The sequence below is a fragment of the Danio rerio genome, chromosome 11, assembly GCF_052040795.2.
Source record: "Danio rerio strain M-AB ecotype USA chromosome 11, GRCz13ab, whole genome shotgun sequence".
In the NCBI taxonomy this organism is placed as follows: domain Eukaryota; kingdom Metazoa; phylum Chordata; class Actinopteri; order Cypriniformes; family Danionidae; genus Danio; species Danio rerio.
In genome coordinates, this window is record NC_141031.1 from 20460221 (window position 1) to 20483066 (window position 22846).

Consider the following 22846-nt stretch of genomic DNA (forward strand, 5'->3'; position numbering starts at 1 on the left):
TTTTATCATGTAGTATGCAATAATTATGTTAGTTCAACCGAAGGGTGGGAAATCACAACTTTTTTGCTTCTGATCTGTGACTTTTACACATTCTGTTTTGGAAACCCCTCTTCCTGTTTGTCAGTCTGATTGGCTGATCAAGGCTCGCGATACATCAGCGTAAAGATGAGAATCACCTTTCCAGTGATATGTAATACATCTGGATAGGTCGAAGCTATCATATTTTCCCGAATTTTGGAATATCATGACCCTAATTTGTTGCGTTCGGCACTTACAAGACACAGCAGGGATTTACTGATGCACACTTCCTCAGAAAACGCTGAAAATTGACTCATTTTGCAGAGGACAATCTAAGGTAAAAGATGATGTAGCTTGTTTGGCTATCTGTGCTAGCTCCGGCAGCTCACGGAGCAAATAATCAATAATTCCCCTTGTATGTTTGTATGTGATTGTAAATCAATAAAAATAACGATAGATCCTTATTATTGGGAATGAGAGCTTTAATTTGATGTATAACTTGCCATTGTGTGTCTAATATTAGCGATGTAAAAAATATGCATACTGAACAATGTGCATAATCCGGGGGGTTGGGATATTATACATCGAGTGTAAATTAAGTGTAAATAATTTTGTTATTGAACAACAAATATCAAAGTGACTTGTATCAGTTGAAAAAAGACATTCTAAGCTTTCACCCAGTAGGTCATATGGTGTTGCTGATGCAGACAGACCTCTTAAATCTATAGTTATTCTCCCGATGACGTCATTCACGCAGAGTTTAAGTGGTTCGTCTACACTGTAAATTCTAACATGTTCAGTTTACTTAAAAAAAGTTTGGAAACCGATTGCCTTATTTTTGCAATATAAACTTACAAGGAAATCTTAAGTTAAGTTTAATTATTGCCTTGAAGTAAGAAAACTAAAACTTATAAAGTAAACTAACTGTTAAAAATTAAGTAAGTTTAATAGAAAATTCTAGTTAACATACTTGTCATTATTTAGTAATCTTACTTAGGGTTTTATAGTAAGATTACTTTAATAACTCTATTTAACTAATACTGTTCTACCATGTTCAGTTAACATCTTGAATGCTAGTAGTCTCAACATTGTTTTAATCCACCATTTTAAGTAATGTCAACTAAAGAAACTACGTGCAATCGGTTTCCACATTTTCTTCAATTAAACTGAACATAAAATATGTAGTTCAACCTACAAGTAATGACATTATACAGGTCTCAAATGTAAACATTTTATTTGACAAAATTAGCAGAATTTCACAATACACTTGTGATATTTTAGTATCACAATACACTTGTACACAATACAGTTTTGTAAAAACCTGTTGTAAAGTGCTGTAATATACTGTAAACAGCAATACAGACAAAAAATATAATAAACATGTTCAACCCTAAAACACAAGTTTTCGAAAAGGTTTGAAAATCTATCAAAAAAACTTTTAAATACTTGACACTTGGAAAAAAGATACTTGAATTAGTGTAATTAAACATGCCATTGCACCAGCACCTTAAACATGGCAGCATATAGACACTCACAGAGGAACAGATATTAAGCTTTAAAGCTAATTTGTTAGACTGTGTAGTTTAGATTTTCCTACAGAAAATATCACATTAGTGTGGTCAAAAGTATTGAGTTTGGTATCAATCAATACTGAAATATTAAAAATATCCATTTTCCACCAGCATTTGAGTGCTACTGAGCTCGTTCTTAAACACCATTGATTGGCCACTGTGTTCACATGCTCAACAGAAATGACTGTGATTGGCTGTGACTGTCATAGGTTTACCATTTTTCACTGAGTCCAAACAAAGTTACACAGACACTGAAGTGTTTCAAAGCCATGTCGATAGCTGATTTGTTTAGAAGCTAACATATAAGCTATCTGGTGATGAATCGACTGATCGACAGTGCTTTGAAGTTATCCAGTGTCTTTGTATCTTTGCACCTGGTGAACAGTGGTGAAGTGTGGTAAAAATAATGACCTTCAAAGCCAATCAGTCATATCTACTGAGCATGTGAACACAATGGCCAATCAGTTCTTGCAATGTTAGTGGGAAATGGATGGACTTTTTTTTTTATTTATTTCAGTACCGATTGGTACCAAACTCAATACTTTTGACAACCCTATAAATCACAATACACTTTTTTGGTAAAAAAACACTTTGTAATTAAACATGCCATTATACCTGAACCTTTAAACATAAAGCACAGCAGTATATAGGCACTCGCCGAATAAAACACATTACGCTTCCCTCCCAGCAAAAGCAACACACGTTGAACAAATTCAAATGCATTGCTCAAAGTCTTTGGGTAGTCCGAATTCAGTGTGTAAATCAAAGCAAAAAAAGAGACATACTACATGTGGCAAAGTCCATAACCACTTTTCCTTCCAGTATAAAGGCCCACATTGCATCCATAATGAGGTTCTTTAGACATCTTCACACACGACAGTCAGCAGGCCAACATCTTCTGCACTGAAGTCCGACTCTACAATTACATCCTATGAATAGAGAAAGAAAAATAAGTAAAGTTTGATATTCTAAATGGCACTAATAAAGCCTGTAGTGGCCAGGAGACCAAAAGCAGAGGTGAAAAAAATACAATTCCTTGTGCTTAATTTAGTAACACTTTAGTAGGAACCAATTACCCTATTAACTAGTTGCTTATTAGCATGACTATTTGTGTTTATAGTACATTTTACATTCAAATGCTTCTTATAAGAAGGCCTTGCTATGGTGCTCCTTCTTCAATGTAGACCAACACGATGGATTTGCCTGTACTGCTTCTACTAGGCTTGTCATGATAGTGAAATTTATTACCAATCCATATAGTAATTTTAAAAACATCCATTTCCTGCTAACATTTGAGCATTGTTGAGTGTCATTTCTGTTAAGCATGTGAACAGAATGGCAAAACAGTGCTGTTTAAAAATGTGCTCAAAAGTGCTTAAAATGTTAGCAGGAAATTTGCTGCTTAAAATTGCAGCAGAGATTGGTACTAAATTCCAGTATCTTGAACATGATACTATTCTAAAGGAACAATAATTTTTTTTAATTAAAGAAACACTGTAATGTAATAAAACAAACTGCAGTAAAAGTACTTTTAAAACATTTTCAAGAAATTAAATGCAAATGTGTGAGAGACCAATTGGTGCTACATATTCAATATAAATATTTTGTAGGGAAAACTTAATAAATTTGGAACCGATTCATGAATGCATTTGGTTTTGCTAGATTAAAGCAGTGAGTCAAGTTTGCATTATTTAGCACACTTTTTAAAAATGTATTAATAACTATTTTTTAATAAGAAAATTGATGTTTTAGTATGGCTTTTAGAACAAGGGTGCAGCCATCTACAATACCACAGCAGGTGACTTCACAGGGTTGGTTATAATACGGAGCATCTTTGACTTTGTGGCTTTTAACACTATCTTTTTACATTTTAATCCAGCAGGTTCTTTCAACTGAAATTATATTTCTCTCAACATATTACATAGGTATTACACTTATTAAGATTTTTTTTCAAGCTAATCTTCCTCCTTTTCAAAACAAGTGTGTTTAAAAATTAAAGAAATGCATTCATTACTTCACTGGCCTATGAAGCTAACTGACCCTGTGACGGCACAAGCTGCTGTATTTGCAACATAGCAATGCTCTTGCTCCAAAGGCCATAATATAACATCCCTCTTACTTTCAAATACTTACATTAAATGCATTTGTTTTTATTTTTATAAAATTGAAAATTTTTATTAATAAGTGAAGTAAACTGGAATGACTGCTTCATTTCCAGTCTAAGAAAGCAGAAACAATAATACTACTTACAAAACACATCCTGAAAATTTCTTTAGACTCATCCCTCTAAAGGACTGAAAGACCCCGGAGAACTGCTGCCAGATGACCTTGAAAAAGTAAAGACAGGTAGACATGTATTATAGCCCAATGAAAACATCAAATGCAATTTATTGCAATCAAATGCAAATTATGATTCAAAGATGATGTCACAAAAATACCTTTGAATTAACATGTTGAAAATTTCTTCTAGTTTTCTTCTGCAATTTTCTCCTGTTTTTTTTTTTTTATTTCAATCAAACGAGCAGTGTGTGTCCAATGCAGCGTAGAACTTGGATCTCACATTTCTTCCTGATATTCGATTGAATTCTGCAAAGATCCAATCAAAACATTATTAGTCATTAATAACATTCAAAAACACAAATTCACAAAATCACACAAAGTTTTGAAAGAAAACAAACCTTCTGCAGCACTTGCATCAGCTGGTGTTTCCTCTATGACTTCCTTCTGGATGTCACTGTTGTGCACAAAAACGTAAAGTGTTATTGACATGGCTAAGCGAAATTCTAAAACAAAAAACAGAAATCAGAAACACATGCAATGATACAATGCAATGCCATTTAGCAACATATGTTACACTTTAACATGACATAGTTAAATGCTCTTGAATAATAAAAGCTGCCAAATACTCCCGGCGCCTGTCATCAAAAGCATGAGCTATACTTGTCACCAAACAGTAATAAACACAACCCCAGATTAAATATAATCATGGCATTGTTGCTGGTGTGCCTTATTTTTATGCGCATTAAAAGTGGAATAAATATTTGTCTCAATTGATGTCTTTAAAAGGACACTGAACTTTCTGACTAGGGTTGCACGGTTTACCGGTACTATGGTAGTATCGTGATACTATGGCTCCAAGATACTGTCGGTGCCACTGTAGTTTGTAAACGGTAGTATTGTCATTAACAGTCTGCCTACAATACATAATGCTGCATGTGAAAAAGTCACTAAAATACTTACACGATTCAGCAACAATAGATCATTGTATTTTAATAGTCGATGGAGCCTTCTAAGGTTGTAAAACTGTAGAATTTGCGCCTTTTATAGTAGCCTATTGCATATTTTGTAATGGTTCATTTTGAATCGGAATTTGTTTATTTCTGTTCCTGTCAATATGATATAATAGCTACAACAACCGTGACAATCTATTAAAAAGAATGACTCATAAAGTGAAATTTTGAATTACTTTGGATTCTTATCCGATAATAAGTGTGAAAAAAGTATGACAGATGAAAAACCCAAAATAGCAACAGGAAACAATTTTTGACCACTTCATATAGCCTAGGTTTGTTGGAAAAATGCTCTTTTCTTTATGTATCTTTATTTTAATGTATTTTTTTTTGCTGGAATGAATACATTTTAGGTGAAGAGATGTGCAAATACTTTTTTCAACAATAAGGGAATTATTTAAATTCAAGTAGGCCTATAATAACATATACAATATATTATTTCTGACATTTTTCTTTATTTCATGGATTTAAGATATGAATTACAGTATTGCAATACTACTTGGTATCACCATACTTCAGCTGGTATAGTATTGTAACATAAATTAATGGTATCACAACACAACAACCCTATTTCTAACTAGTCCTCAGATGATTATTCAAATGGACAAAATATTCGGACTATTCTTGATCATGCAGTTCTTTGCTGAGAATTTTGTTAAATGTAATTTTAATGCATCAAACGATTTAAAATTACCCTGACACTCAGTATGGAGACAAGGTAACGTTAATAGAACAATTCATGAATATGTTCTATGGCTTGTGCGGTATTGTTCAAAAAGTTTTCTTTGATGTGTAAGTGCAAAACTTACATTTCCACTGCATATCAGCTCACAAACTGGTAGTCTGAAATAAAAAATAAATAAAGGGTATAATGATATTACAAACCAAATATGCCACTCACAATACTCTAATGGTGTGCTACATTTTAAACAACCTTGTAATTGTTCAAATTTATTTGCCCTAAATTGTTAAAAATTAGTGAAACTTCTTTAAAAATGCAAACTAACAGGTTTAACAAAGCCTGTTTCTTTACAGAAAGTTTGCTTATAACAAAGGCTTGTTGATGCCTTTGTGTGATATTGAGCAAACAAAGGGATGTTTCTGTGCTTGGTTGTACGAGTTATACCACTTCATCATTAACGTTATCCATCACACATATTCAGTCGCGTCTGGTCAGATTTATTTGTCATTACAGCAGTACAAAACACTCAATAACGTAACGGCAACACTGGAATAAACCTTCAAAACGGCATAAAGAAAAGACAAATAGCATATAAAACAAATAAGTGAGTTAATTAAATATCTCTCGCATTTTCATAAGTTTAACTTTAAGTTTCATAGGGATTGTTAGCATAAGCACACTTTAGCATCATGTGTAAATATGTATCTGCCTCATACAGTGACACGAATCGTAATCGCATCGAAATCCTAAATTACCTACGACACTCACGGGTCCATTTTGAGCTGAAACTGCTTTATAATGTTCTAAAAGCCTCGGCGGGTTAAAACTGCTGCTGCCCCGGCGATCATGGAGAAAAAAACGACTGGTCTGGTCATGAGCCGCTCGCTGACGCCGGACCGAATCACAGCTGATCTCCTCACCTGCTTCCTGCAGGTGATCTCATAAAAGTAAATCTTAAAAAAAAAACACGCATATTTTCGTCACAACAAGCGCCACTAAAGTTCAGCGATAACTAACGTTACTGTATTTGTAATGCGGATAAATAGGTTTCGTTTTCTTTTTTAAAAATGTAGACCTACAGCTATGTGTTAACTTTACATCTATTTGAACGGATCATTGCGCGCGCTCTTGCTCTCTCAGTGCATCATTTAAAATGGCGCGGCCCGCTCTTTTAGAGCATAACGCCCACTTTACAAATTACTACTAACTTTACAAATTATTAATAGTTATTATAAAGGACTAAGCAGCTAAAAATAGCTTATCTAGTAAAGTAGACAGTATTGCAAATAACGTGCAGTGGTCAAAACGTTTAGTCACAACATCATGGGCTATTAATTCACAAAACAGCAAACAATTTCACAAAGTGCAGGAAATAAACATATTACTGATACTACACAAATAAAATCAAAGGAGTAATTAAAACGAAAAGTTTACCTTGATTTACAGCTGTACATCTTCTCAATATGAACTCCTGTCCTTCAATGGCGGTGCTGGGTGGCGGTTGGTTGTGACTCAGGATGGGGGATGGGAAATCACCACCCAGTACGCATGCGTAACAGCATGGCTTAGCCCTTATAAGCAATTTTACTCAAATTACATTAGTTATGGGAACTTTATACCTTACTATGTCAGCAACACTAATGCATTTCTAGTAAACTCAACAATTAGCTTAAAATTAAGTAAACACACTAGAATTTTGACAGTAAGGAATACTATTCGCATTTACAGTGTAAGGTTACTAAGTGTAACCGTGGTTCCCTGAGAGAATGGAACGAGAAATTACGTATAGGGAAATCCCTTTCCTCGAAAATGCTGAAGCCTGATTGAATCACTCTTGCTTTGCAATAGTCAATGGCATCCAAGCACTTGTCCTAAAAGCGGGCTCGGCCTCTATAAAGGCGGTGTTGGGTGCCAATTTACCTCAAAATCTTTCGACTAGGTGAGCACTTAGGAAATGAATCTGATAAGGTTTTCTGTATACATGGCAGTTTGCGTAATGTCACGTTACCTTCTCTCTGGGAGCCACAGTTACACTCCGTAACCGGAGACGTTCCCTATCGAGTCGGTCTCTCAACATTATGTATGGGGAACGTAGAAAACCCCGCCGTGTGAAAAACTAACTACTTCTTGAAAAAGCCATTATAATACGCAGCTTACCTAGCCAACACTTTGTGCAATGCTCTGCAACTTTGAACAGGCATCGGACCTAGTTGAACACCACGAGTGAGTGTTGGCACTGGGCCAAGTCTACGCTGATGACATTAGCTCCTTCCTCCTGCACACTTACAAGAGTGTATCATGATGGAGTAAAGTGAGAGGCAACAATATGATGGTGCACACATATAAAATGCCGACTTATATTGGTGGGCATATTAATAGATAATAAAACATGTTCATTGTTATAGGACTTTAGGCATATGATGGTACTAGAGGCTTACTATTACATCTCTATACATAAGCAGCGGGTAACGGTTGTTCAACGACCTGATTGAAACACTCGCATAAACGGGCGTGTCTCTAAGCGAATTAACCGTCTAATGGCTGTCCAGCCTTTTCCTGCACAGACAAAACGTGTGGTGCTAAAGAAGGAACAACATTAATAAGGTTTTAAAACGGTTGTAAAAAAGAATGTATTCTGTGATGACCAGTCAGCTGCAAGGCAAATGTCTTGAATAGACATACTTTTTAACTATGCACACGATGATGCCAGACTCCTAGTGGAGTGGGCACGCACTCCCGCTGGGCAGTCGAGTCCCCAGGAAACATAATATATGATAGTCTCTGTTTCGATAGCAGGCTGCCTTTCTTAGCATCCGCAAAACACACTAAAAGCTTTTTCGAAGATTGGAACTGGCTAGTTCTGTCCACGTAAGCACGTAGCGCACGAAGGGGGCATAAGACATGATTGTGTAAGGTGGTAGAGGCTGAATCGCTGGGGTAAAACGCCTGAATTGTGATAACCTGGGCTGTGAATGACGTTGAGAGCACTTTCGGTATGTAGCCAGGTCTGGGCGTGAGCTCACTCTACGCTGACTTGCCACACATGCAGATTCCACAGCTCCGGCTTCGGATGCCAAATGGTGCTTCTGGCCTGTGCTTCCCGCCTTAATGGAATCCTCTATAGGATGCTGACGTAGATTCACCAACTCCGGGAACCATGGTTGTTTGCCGTGTCCCCCTTCAGGGGGGCGGCCGTTAGTGAGAAAAATAGAGGATAGTGGGTGTTCTCTTCCGATGCGAACAGTTTGATCTCCGCCTGGCCGAATCGTTTCCAAATCATTCCCACTGTCTGGGGATGCAGTCTCCACTCTCTGTGGATAACGCCACCTCTGGACAGCATATCCGCACCGCAGTTCAACCTGCCCAGTACATGCACTGCTTGAATTGACAGAAGTGTCCAATCCGCTCATAAATCAGACGCCTCGCCGGACTTTGTAGGGCACGCGAATGCACTCCTCCGTGGTGATTGGTGTAAGCCACCACCGCTGTGTTGTCCGTTCGGATCAAAACGTGCCAGTCTTTCACGAACGGAAGAAACTCATACAGTGCAACTGCTGATTGCTCATCCACGCGCCAAATGCTGGTCTGCCATCGCAGAGGGCTCCCCAGCCTGCCAGTGATGCATCTGTGGTCACTACTATCCGCCTGGTCTCATGGCCCATGGTCATCCCTTGCTCGTGCATAGCAGCATTGAACCATGGTGCTAGTGTTTCCAGACAGGAGCGTGTTATGACAAGATGCTCCGTTCCAGTTTTCCATGCTAGCTCTGGTACACGAGTTTGTAACCACAGTTGCAGCGGCCTCATATGTAGCAGACCCATTCAGCATACATTGGCTGCAGCTGTCATCAGCCTTAACAACCATTGAAATATTTTTAGGGGAACTGCTTTGTCATCCACAAAAACAGTCAGTGTATCTCGGATAGACTGAATTCTCTGATCCGACAAACGAGAGGTCATTGTGCGTGAGTCTAAAATAATTTCAAAGAATGTAATCGACTGACTGGACTGTAGCACACTCTTCTGCATGTTCATAGACAGGCCTAGGTGCACTAGATGTGCGAGAAGCTTGTGTTTGTGGTGTTCGAGCACGATTTTCGACGAGGCGATAACAAGCCAATCGTCCAGGTAGTTCAACACATGCATGCCACTTATCTTCAGTGGTGATAGCGCTGCATTCATGCACATTGTAAACGTGCGGGAGGTGAGCGCCAGCCCGAACAATATTACTTTGAATTGGTTAGTGACACCCTCGAAAGCGAACCGTAGAAAGCGTCTGTGATGTGGAGCTATTTGAATGTTAAAGTAAGCGTCTTTCAAGTCTACGGCTATAAAGTAGTCCTCGGGCTGAGTCTGCGCAAGAATATGCTTTACCATTATTATTTTGAACATGCGCTTCGCTAATGCCCTGTTCAGCAGCCGTAAATCCAATATCGGCCGCATTCCCCCGCCTTTTTTGGGGACATGGAAGTAACGGCTCTACAGCCTGCATTCTCGCTGCGCTTAGGGCACTATCTCGATTGCTCGTTTGGCTAAGAGCACAGATATTACCTCTCGAATCAGAAGCTCTCAAAGCTCTGCTCTGACACTTCTGACATAATCACGCCGCTGAAGCGGGGCGGTCTGAGCAAATTGGAGCATGTAACCGTGTTTTATAGTTTTGATAACTCAATCTGACACCACCTGGAGCGTTGCCCATGCGCTCAGGTAGTTCGATAATGGCTGTTGCGCTGTTTGCAAAGGCGAGAGCTGTGTGCCAGTTGCCAGTGAAATAATGCCGTCTAAATGAATGATGGGTGATGGTGCGTCCGCAGCTAGGTGCGCAGGGACAGACACATCTGCTTTAGCCCGATCTATAGGGTGTAGAGGAAAAGAGCCCTTTTGATGAGGTATGTTTGGTTTTTTGTTTATTGCATTCAAACAAACTAACAATATAACATTTGCACAAACACATCACCCTGAGAGGGAACACTCTCTTGTTCGCCAGTCCGCCAACGTCTGCAGACCATGCTCTTTTCTTGGCACCGGCATCAGGAACGCTGCACTTCTCTGCTCACCAGATGTGCCTACTGATAGGGGGCCGGCTTCACCCGATTTCTTGGTCTGCCTCTGACAAAGCGGTGGCTCAGAATCATGTGCATGCACTTGGGCCTGGAGCGGTGCCCGACTGGCATATCCCGATGGGTAGTGAGTGGTAGCCTCATTTGTCTGCCTCCTCCACTGCTGTCAGCAGTGGGGTCCCCTGGGCATGAGCGCGAGCTGAATGATGTGCGCGCCATGACTTTGTGAGCTCGTCATGGAGCTCCGGGAAGAAGGTCTTTGCAGAGTGTCAAACTGAAGTCCCATCACCCAAAATTCATTGGGTGTCATTGGCCAGCCTAGCGCGAAGGGTCTTGATTGGCAGGTCCTCACAGGATCAGCAACCAGACCCTTCCAATGCTGTTTCAGCGTGTGCGAGGCCCAGACACAGCACGCATTCCACTTGAGCATGGGGAAACTCGATGGGCCCACCGCATAAGTGATATCCTCTTAGTGACATTTTTCTTTGCCGGAACACAGGAGGGGATTTCCCCCGTCTGTCCACTCTTGGCGCACAAATCAATGGCAATTGAGTTCTTAGCTTCAAAATAACAGGCTCCAGGTGAAGAAGAAAGATATTGAGGTAAATTGGCGCCCAACACCGCCTTTATAGTGGCCGAGCCCACCTTTAGGATGAGTGCTTGGACACCATTGGCTATTGCAAAGTAATAGAGTGATTCAATCAGGGTTCAGCATTTTTGAGGAAAGGGATTTCCCCATATGTAATGTCTAGAGACCGACTCGATAGGGAACAGCGATTTCGTAATGCAGAGTGAAATCGCGTACAAACTACTGGCTGGCTGCAAGGGGGGAGGAAACAAATAAAAGGATTACCACTTTACAGTCACTTTCAATCAGACAGCGAATGAGTCCGTTACCTGTAGAGTGGCAGCTTAGGACGTAAACCAGCACCGAAACTCCTAGGAGACATAACGCTAAACGACACATACAAACATAAGCTTTCCAAAGATGCAAACCATAAACAAGCCAGCTGTCATCCAAATACCTGCCAGCGAGTGACTATGACCTAGCAGGAAGTGACCAGTCGGAAGGGGCGGTACTCGTGACAAACCATCGTTGTTGTCATTTTATATCATCCCACACTGATTACTAATAGGGAAGAAGATATGCCACCAGCCAACACAAAGAGGCGGCACTAGTCTGGCCACATATATATATATATCGAAAACACGCATTATTTTACAAAACTATGAACTCGTTAGCATGTTTGTGATTATTATTTTACCAATGAGGCTGCATGGGGAAATTCCTGAACTGAAATGCCAACAGGACTGGTCTGCAAAAGCACTTCTTTTGCTTGTATCTGCTTTAGAGCTCCACAATTTGTTAGATTCTTAGCATCTGATGACGTAATGCACTAAACATACAAATCGCAACAGTGTGATCATACAGTACTGTGAACAGCCAATGCTGGTCACATAGGTGTTTTCATACACGTCAAAGATTAGGAGAGGGTTCATTTATTTATTATTCAGCGATTCCTCCGTGTACCACTAGAAGGAAGCCCGCATACCACACTTTGAGAACCACTGGTATAGATAGAAAGGAACAAACAGGTAGAACTGCTTGAACAGACTGAAAAATTGAGTAAATTTACAAAGAAATGTATAAAGATTAATTAAAGACCTGACAAGTACATTGTAATAAATTAGGTACTGCCTTACATTTTTAAGTTGAATCAAAAATTATATTTTTGATTTATTACAGAGTGATAGTCAGATATTTTCTTTAGACAGAGAGACAGATAGGTAGACAGACAGAGTGGAGAAACTAGGATATGGTAAATTATTATAAATGCACTGTTTGACTAATTCTTACGTGATTAATCAATTCATATGTGCAGTATTTTCATGATTTAGTGGAATTGATATTATGGGCTCTATTTTGACGGTCCATGCGCAAAGCGCAGGGCGCAAACGCTTTCAGGGCGTGTCAGAATCCACTTTTGCTAATATAAGGACGGAAAAATCCGCTTTGCGCCCTGGCGCATGGTCTAAAAGGGTTGAGTTTATTTTCTTAATGAGTTATAGGTGCTTTTGAGAATAAACCAATCAGAGACTCATCTCCCATTCCCTTTAAGAGCCAGTTGTGTCGCGCCATATGCACATTTGCTATTTACATGACGTAAAGTAAGTTTAAGTGGAAAAACTGAGCATTTCACTTGCAAGAAAACAGTTAAACAGAGCATCTGCAGCGTGAGAATGAGAGCTACAGTAAGGCATCTCATAATCTACTTTCACTTTCGCTCTCGTGGATAGGGAAGCTTCTTGTACGCACATATCCATTAGCCTATACATAATTAATTTCGTTTGCTAGGCGCAAAGATTTGTTTCAAAACTATTTCTAAATTCAGTTCTAATTTCAAGCAAACTAATAAATAAACAATAATAACGAAGTGTGGTCAAAAAACTGAGTTATATCCTAATACACATGCTGTGCCCCATATGGTCTGAAACCTGACAGGCGGGCAAATCTAAGCTTGTTTTTAATAAAACAAATACAAATATGGATATAATAAATAATACTGCTTATTATTACATTATACAAAAGCAAATTGTTATGAATGAACTGAAAAAGCCTCCCAAGATGAAGAAGACATGAAGGCAGTGGTTTTTAAATTTATGTAGGCTAGAAAATAATATTTTGTAATATTTTAATCCTTTATATTTATATCCTATATATATCCTATATATATATCCTTAATATTTAAATTATTTTTCATATTTAAATATATTTGCGTATTGGTCTATGTCACGGGTGAGGCCAGGCTCGCTCCACCTACGCCTGCAGTTACGGAACCCTTAAATCCTTCATCTGATCTTTGTCTTCTTCCACCAGCTCCATATTCCGGAGAACCTCTGATGTGTCTCTCGTTCATCACGAAGTGTTGAAAAAGCCAAGGGGGCTTTTGTTATTAATCTCCTCTCTGGCAAAGCGGCCTTATGGGGGACAACAGTGTGGGATCAAAAGCTCCCTTGCTGCGAATCCTTCACGGCTTTCACGGAGGAGTTGAAGAAGGTGTTCGACCGGGCAGCCTCTGGAAGAGAAGCGGCACGCTTCCTGGCTGATTTACGTCAGGGCAAGCGAGTGCGGCCGATTATGCTATTGAGTTCCGCACGTTGGCAGCGAAATGCGGATGGAACACGGAAGCTCAATAGGATATGTTTTAACACGGTCTTTCTGAATATATCCTTGACGAGGTGTATACTTTGAACCTTCCCAATACCCTAGATGGACTCATCGATCTGGCCATCTGGTTGGACAATCGGTTGGCCAGGAGGGAGCCGCGCTATAGGCGGATGACGTCACATGTTCTCGGAGGGTTTTCGTCTCCTCCTTCCGGAACCATGGAGGTAGTAAATTCTGATCCGGAGCCCATTCAAGTGGGTAGGTCTCGCCTTTCTCTGCAGGAGAAGCAACGAAGACGATTAAAGGGTCTTTGTTTTTACCGCGGAGGGGCGGGGCACATTGTGGCTTCCTGTCCTTTAAAAGCCTCCACCCGTCAGTAGGTAAGAGGTTACTGATGGGTGGGATTAATTTAAGGGAATCCTCTGTTGCTGTCACATCACTTCCTGTCACATTGTCTTGGGCTGAAATGACTAAGAACTGTCAGGCTCTCGTGGATTCACAAGCAGAGGGGAATTTTATTGACAAGTTTTGCTTATAATTTAAAACTTCCTGTGATTCCCCTGAGTCAGTCTATTTCTGTGCATGCTCTTTGAGGGCTCTTCCTTCCCTCTATCACTCACTCCACAGGTCCCATCAGACTGACTACTTCAGGCAATCACTCTGAACTTATAACTTTTTTTTAACAGACACCACTAATTCGCCAGTGGTCCTTGGACATCCGTGGATGGTTCTTCATAAACCTCACATTAATTGGGGCCAGAATGCTGTCATGTCTTGGAGTAATCAGTGTCATTTATCTTGTCTCGTGTCTGCTCGTTCGGCTGTGCCTTCTTCTGTGTTTCAGGAGGAGCGTGTGGATCTGTCAAACGTGCCAAGTGAGTACCATGACCTGAAGAGAGTGTTCAATAAGTCTCGAGCTGCTTCTCTTCCTCCTCATCGTCCCTGTGACTGTGCTATAGACTTATTGCCAGGTACGTCTCCGCCTAAAGGCAAGTTATACTCGCTTTCTGTTCCAGAGAGGGAGGCCATGGAGAAATATATTTTTGATTCTCTAGCGGCTAAGATCATCCGTCCCTCTTCATCACTGGCGGGGGCGGGATTTTTTTTCGTAAAAAAGAAGGATGGTTTCCTCCGCCCATGTATTGATTATCGGGGGCTGAACAACATCACGGTTAAGAATACTTATTCTTTGCCGCTGATGTCTTCAGTCTTTAAGGGTCCGCAGGGGACATCTTTCTTCACGAAATTATATCTTCACAATGCCTATTATTTGGTTCGCATTAAAGAGGGTCATAAATGGAAATCTGTGTTTAAAACCCCCAGGTTGCATTTTGAATATTGTGTTCTTCCGTTTGGACTTTCCAATGCTCCTGCAGTTTTTCCAAGCATTCGTTAATGATGTGCTGCGAGATATGACAGATCAGTTAATTTATGTCTATCTGGATGACATTTTGATATTTTCTCGTTCTCTCCAGAAACATGTGCAGCACGTCAGGCAAGTGCTTCAGAGGCTACTAGACAATGGGCTTTATGTCAAGGCGGAGAAATGTGTTTTTCATGCACAGTCTGTGCCTTTTTTGGGACATATCGTGTCAGTCGATGGGGTTCACATGGATCCAGAGAAGGTTCAGGCTGTGGTGAATTGGCCAACTCCAGATTCTCGCAAGGCCCTGTAGAGGTTTCTGGGTTATGCCAATATTTACCGGCGTTTTATTCACAATTTTAGCCAGCTCGCCGCGCCTCTGACTGCCTTAACCTCCCCCAAAACTCCGTTCAGGTGGCCGAGCGCAGCGCAAGCTGCGTTCACCAAATTGAAGTCTTGTTTCGTTTCTGCACCTATTCTCGTTGCTCCTGATCCTTCTCGGTAGTTTGTGGTGGAGGTTGATGCGTCAGAGGTGGGGGTGGGAGCCATCCTGTCTCAGCGATCCGCTTCGGATGGCAAGATGCATCCCTGCACGTTTTTTTCTCACCGTTTATACGCCGCTGAACATAATTATGACATTGGTAACAGGGAGCTGCTGGCAGCGAAGCTCGCGCTGCAAGAATGGCGTCATTGGTTGGAGGGTTTGGGGGTTTCCTTTATTGTTTGGACCGATCACAAGAATCTTGAATACAATAAATCTGCCAAACGTTCTAGGCAGGCTCGGTGGGCATTATTTTTCGGACGTTTCGATTTTATCATTTCTTATTGATCAGGATTCAGGCTTGTCATCCGAGGGTGAGTCGTAAATATTTTCTGGTTAAACAACGATTCTGGGGGCCAACTATGGCTTGTGATATACGGGAGTTTGTTTTGGCTTGTTCTGTTTGTGCCGTTTCTAAGACTTCCAATCGTCCTCCCGCTATGCTCTTTTAGCCGCTGTCAATGCCATCGAGACCCTGGTCGCACATATCGCTAGATTTTGTCACAGGACTCCCGCCATCCTGTGGCAATACAGCAATTTTGACCGTGGTGGACCGGTTCTCGAAGGCTACTCATTTTATTCCTCTGCCCAAATTACCCTTAGCCAGAGAGACATCGGTTGCTGTCATTGATCACGTCTTTCGCTTACATGGCCCCCGTCGGACGTGGTTTCTGACAGAGGACCTCAATTTATCTCTAAATTTTGGAGAGAATTCTGTCATTTATTAGGGGCCACTGTTAGTCTTTCTTCTGGTTTTCACCCTCAGAGTAACGGACAAACCAAAAAAGTCAATCAGGATCTTGAACGTATGTTACGATGTCTGGTATCTCAGAATCCCTCCTCCTGGAGTCAGCAGCTCTCATGGGTTGAGTACACACATAACTCATTACCAGTGTCCGCTACAGGCCTGTCTCCGTTTGAGTGTAGTCTAGGTACCTATTTTTTCCATTCTGGAATCAAAAGTCGCGGCCCCCGCCGCCCATGCCTTTGTCCAGAGGTGTCCAAAGCCGATCGCCATCGGTCTAAGCCTCCCGTTTTTTTAGTTGGTCAAAAAGTGTGGCTTTCATCTAAGAATATTCCTCTCCGTTCCATCTGTAATAAGCTTGCTCCCAAATTTATTGGCCCGTTCACTGTCACAAAAATTATTAGTCCAGTGGTAGTCCGTCTTAAACTTCCTCCCGCGTACAGGAGAATACATCCCGTGTTTCATATTTCTAAATTAAAGCCCGTTTTTCATACGCCATTAACCCGTATAGACACTCCGGTAGATTGGGAGACCACATATTCGATTAAGTGCATTCTGGATTCAAGACGGAGGGGACGAGGATTTCAGTACTTGGTGGACTGGGAAGGTTACGGTCCAGAGGAGAGAAGTTGGGTTCCTGCAAGAGACATATTGAATCACTCTCTAATCGATGATTACAATCGCCAGGTAAGTTTTTCTGGGAGCACCAGGAAGTGCTCTTAGAGGATAGGTTACTGTCACGGTTAATGATGCATGCGCTCTTTCTGTCATGTCACGTGGGATTGTTTTGTATTCTTTCATGTACTGCTGTTGTTTGTTGTGATCACGTGACTTACTAACTAGGATCATCTGGTCTGTTTTCAGCCAGCTGTTGGCACTTAGCTTCTGCTATTTAAGAAGCGTCATTATGTGCTTCATTATCAGTTCGTTACTTTTGTTTATAGTTTCTCTGTGTGTCTTGTCAGGACCCTTGTTTATCTGGTTGCTCTTGGACTCTCGATTAACCCGATTCTGTGACTGCCCTTCCTCCCCGTCGCTGGATGTTTATATTGTTACTCGCGGAACTTTCCTGACTTTCCATTAAAATTTTACTTGCAATTGAATCCATCTACCTAGTGTGTTTTCCTGAACGTGACAGTCTACGTCTTGTTTGTATTAAGCAGTGTTTAAGCAAGGCGCATAACTAACACGCTCTGCGCTGGACTTTAGACCGCTTTGTTTTGGTCTATTAAAAAATCCTAATACAGTTTCTCAAAATAGAAATGCGCCAGCAATGTGCCTCAGAACGCCTTCCTTTTTAGACCAGAACACCTATGGGCGCAAATATGAGCACAAATGCATTTGCTATTTAAACAGCGTGGCGGAAAACGTCAAAACGACTCTTGCGCCAATCTGAAACTAGCAAATAATAATTGCGTCTCACCTTGCGCCACATTGCGCCAGGTGTATGATAGGGCCTAAAATCTTAAGTAAACCATGTAGTTTTCGTAAACTTTTTTACAATACTATGAACTCGTTAGCACGTTTGTGATAATTATTTTACCAATGAGGCTGCATGGGTAAATTCCTGAACTGAAATGCCAACAGGACTGGTCTGCAAAAACACTTCTTTTGCTCGGATCTGCTCGAGAGCTCCACAATTTGTTTGATTCTTAGCATCTTAAGACGTGATGCACTACATACAAATCACAACAGTGTGATCATACAATACTGGGAACAGCCAATGCTGGTCACATCGATGTTCTCATACACGTCAAAGATTAGGAGAGGGTTCATATATTTTTAATTATTATTCAGTGATTCCTCCGAGTACCACTAGAAGTAAGCCCGCGTAACACAATAAAAAGGCATTGTCTGTGTCAGGTTTTTCCTTTTTCAGCTAATGGAGAGCAGGCAGAAGAGGGAGATTCACAAGAGAATCGGTAGACATTTAAAAAAAAAAAATGCTGGAGAACAGCAGGTGGGGTTTTGCCGGGGTGGTCTTTGTCTTTTGCAGGTTGGAGTGGAGCAGAAGAAGGAAACTCACAAGGGGAACGGTGAAGATATACTTGACGACCTGGAGCTCAGCAAGCAGGTAGAACAGCTTGAACAAACTGAACAGTGGAGTTAGTTTCCAAAGAAATGTATTGAGATTAAAGACTTGAAATCTTTCTCCTGTATTTTGCAGATCAGAATGGACCACATAGAGGAAAAGGGAATCACACACCTCAGCATCGACTGGATGGTCAGGAATTTAATTTTAAAAAATGACAGACAGATTGATGGGTGCATGGATGGACGTCCTTCCAAGATGAAGGAATCTAGTCTAGTTATCTGTATCAGGATTTTTTTTCAGGAAATGGAGAGAAAGAAGGCAGAAGAGGGAGACTAACAAGAGCATTGGTGGAGAACAGCAGGTAGGTCTTATAGATACACGGATACTGACGGACAGATAGATAGATAGATAGATAGATAGATAGATAGATAGATAGATAGATAGATAGATAGATAGATAGATAGATAGATAGATAGACAGACAGAGCTCTGCTAGTCGTGTCTTTGTCTTTTACAGACTGGAGTGCAGCACCTCAGCAATGACTGGACACTGATGGTCAGGAATATCCTTTGAAAACAGAAAGATGTGTGCATGGATGGATGTCCTTCCGAGAGGAAGGGGGTGGTGGTGGGCATAGGTTGTTAGATGTCTTGTCTGTGGCAGTTATTTACACTGTAGGTAATAAAACCTCAACAGGCAGAGGAGGGAGACTCACAAGACTCACAATGGTGAATATTTTTCCAAAGAGCGCTGGAGAACATTTGTTTATTGCTGGAGATTAGCCAGCAAGTAAAGCTCTGTTAGTCTTGTTTTTGTCTTTTGCAGTTTATACTGGGGCATGTGAAGAAATGGGAATCACACCTCAGCAATGACTGCAAACTGATGGTCTGGTTAGGTAGTTTCTGAATGGATGGATGATGGATGGATGGATGAATGAAAAATAGATGTCCTTCCAAGAGGAAGGGGGTGGTGGTGGGCTTAGATAGTTAGCTAGATGTCTTGTCTTTGGCAGGTTTTTCTTTTTCAGGTAATAGACACACAACAGGCAGAAGAAGGCAGCTCAGCAGGCATGTAGAGCTCTGTTAGTCATGTCTTTGTCTTCTACAGACTGGAGTGCAGCATGTGGAGACAAATAGGAATCACACACTTCAGCAATGACTGGACACTGATGGTTAGAGGTTAGGTATTTCCTGATTTGATGGATGAATAAATGAAAAATAGATGTCCTTCCAAGAGGAAGAGGGTGGAGGTAAGCATAGATTGTTAGATGTCTTCTCTGTGACAGTTATTTAGACTGTACACTAGGGATGTAACGGTATCAGAATTTCACGGTACGGTAATATCTCGGTATGAATGGCACGGTACGGAATTTATTGAATCATTTACAGGAAAAACAAAACTAATGAAAATACCCCAAAAAAGTGCCAAAAGTGTCAATGACATACAAATTAGCCATCTATCTGTAAGCTTTGAAACAGGAACTTCAATTTTTCAATTTTAATAACAAAAAATTATTAAACCATGTAAAAAAATAAAGTTTCAATTTAGTATTGTTGAAAACTCATCACATTCAACATTTAATCACTCACTCACTTAGATAGAGATGGGTTTTAAGGAAAATTATATAACTATAATCTGGTAAAAGCTGGTATCTCTGGGCATTTACAATGTCCCCTGCAACAGAAAAAAAAACCCTCTCATTTGGGACTGAGGTTTCTGGGACAGATATTTGACTTGGCCCAGGTTGACTGCAGTGGGTAACGTTGTGCATTGTCTTTTCTCCCACTTGAGAGGACAAGCCATGAGTGAGATAGAGGTCTCTTTGCGGTACAAGTCAATGTCTTCATCAATCTGAACAGTGTGCTGTATTCTGCAGTCCCCATGACCGTTATTAGTCGTATTCCCCAACTTGCAGGCAAGTGCACGCATAGGGCTCAACCTGTGCAGTGCACATGCCCTTTTTAGTCTTGGATAGAAAGTGCCCTTCCAAAACGATTAAAAGTGCCCCCGCGACGCGACACACCCGCCGTCCCGCCCGACGCGACAACACCGCTATTCAGTACACACGTGGCGTCAACAACACCCCCAACCGAAATGCTTCCATACATCCGATTTAAAACCCGCTTTAGGTTCGATCATTTCCAGCTCTTTTTCATCCCCACTATTAGCAGCACACTCCATTTCCGCATTACTGGATCTGTAGCGACAACAGACCGCAAAGGATGATGACCATGCCTGGGCTGATGGGAATTGTAGTTTCCGCTACCTCCCATTCGCTTTATTCGCCTGAGCAAATTTTCTCAGAAGACCTATTGTTTTATCGAGTCGTGCGACTACGGTAATATTGAAAAAAATTGCTATAGAGTGGAGGAACTATGACATCAATTTGTATGTAAAAACCCGGAAGCGAGTTAGCATTTTAGCAATTCCGGTTCCCTCGTCCCAAAGTCAATGGGTTTTTTCAATGGGGTTTCAGTAAAATCGCTTAAATAAGGTTCGTGGCAAACACAAACTTAAGATACTTTCACGTTTTGTTCTAAGACATAAAACACATCAGTTACAGCACACTCTTGAATTTTTAAATCGGTTATGCTTCTTTAAAAATACGGTTGCTATCAAGTTGCTAAATGGGACTACAGGTGGTGTCGGAGACATTACACGTCATCGAGCTGATCTGGTCTGGAGTGCAGCCCGCTTGTGTTGGGCATTTGGATTTGTCTGCTATTTAGGTATTTTCATGAAAATTATTTTATAGTTTGTTGTATTTTTCTAATTGGGAATTCAGATTGTGTGTAGATAATTCCTTCACTTGTAAAGGCTGTCGAGACAGATTCATTTCTTGATCATTTATTTTAATAAACAATGTTATGAACATACTGCTTACTAGTGCAGCCTGTCTCCTGCTCGCAGTAATGCAAACGTATGAATAAATGTGTCAAATACATGCATGTTAACTGTCATTTTCATGTGATCAAGTGATTTTTCTTATTTTTTTTCTTCATCTAAACACGTGTCATAACTGCAATATTTACACTCCTCCATAAAATGTATAGCAGATGTGACTGTATGGGCTGCTTTTCGCTGTACTTAGTGACACAAAGGGAATATTGAATGTTGCTCTGTGTCCATGATGATGGAACTTGCAGGCATTTGATAGACTTGTTCCTCCTCACGCCACATTTCTGTCGTCTGTTAAGGTAAGCAGGCTGTGTGCACGCGAGCGATACACTTATTTAAATATGTCTTAATATAAAAATATGTAACGTTAGGCAGATTTATATACACAATTTCAAAACTTTTAGAACAACCGTAAAGCAAAACAGATGTATTTCCCACGTAAAAACGATCCAAAAGGCACGTAGGTCTATGTGTTTTTTCGTATTTATTTGTTTATAATATAGAGCGTGGATTATAATATAATAAACAGAGAGATTAACTCTTTGTCATGGACAATATTTCTAAAAATGAGCTTGAAAAGTTGCCTGTAGCAGGGTGGGGCTGACTTCACAGGTGAGCGCCCCGAGGGCTCTGTAGTCCGTTAATAGCCTAATGTTAGCTTTTCAATTCTATCGTTAGTATTTAAGATCCAAAAGTGCTTTAAGTTGTATTGTCGTGTAAGGATTACCCGACTGGACAAAACGTGTAAGTGTAATGAACAGTGTTTGAACACAGAGCTTATTATTTGCAATCTTCGAAAAGCCTATGGGAAATTACCATAGGGATTTTCACGAGGGAACCAGTTTTATGCTAGCAGCCGATTAGCCTACAAAGTGACGTCATAGTTCCTCCACTCTATTGCGGTATGACGATATTTGCAATACCGTTACATCCTTCTGTACACTGTTAACCCTTGCTGTAGATTATGCATTAAATAACCCTAAAATAGTGTTTTGTCGTAATACCTCTAATCCTTTATGTGGCTGTTTATAGAGAAGTGCATTTATATTAAGGCAGAAAACAATGATTCAGGCATTAACACACACATACACAGGCTGTCTTGTTTTACTCTAAACACAAACAAGTTACCTTTTAAGGGAGGTGTGTCTGATTGGGGTTGGAACTAAACTTTGCAGGACACCGGCCCTTCAGGACCCAGTTTGGACATGCCTGATTTAGTGCAATAACACATCCTTAAGTTTGCAATGTCTGAGTTTTTCAGTTTAAAAGTAAATCAGGTTTAAATGGCGAGAGTTCCTGTGGGGACAAAAGTCACACTTCTTTATGTCCCACTGCTTATATACAAACCTTATTTTTCACTTTCACATTAGAGTTTGCAGTGTTTAAATTCATGTTTTAAAAACTGAATGCATATTGCCGAAAACAATAAAAAATAGAAAATTTTATAAAATGCAACATTTTGCATTGTTGGATTG

The 22846-nt window shown here is 40.4% G+C and overlaps 2 protein-coding genes across 2 annotated transcripts in view; one reads left to right on the forward strand and one right to left on the reverse strand.

Moving 5' to 3' along the window:
* qrich1 (glutamine-rich 1) overlaps positions 1-22846 on the reverse strand; it is an 821757-nt gene that overhangs the window by 735597 nt on the left and 63314 nt on the right. The window lies entirely within an intron of this gene.
* On the forward strand, positions 168-22784 carry LOC147841748 (uncharacterized). The gene is made up of 5 exons (XM_087273714.1): positions 168-355; positions 13499-18512; positions 18606-18662; positions 18761-18834; positions 19581-22784. The coding sequence occupies exons 2-5, from the start codon at positions 18321-18323 to the stop codon at positions 19654-19656; spliced, it is 399 nt and encodes a 132-aa protein (XP_087129840.1). The 5' UTR covers positions 168-355; positions 13499-18320; the 3' UTR covers positions 19657-22784.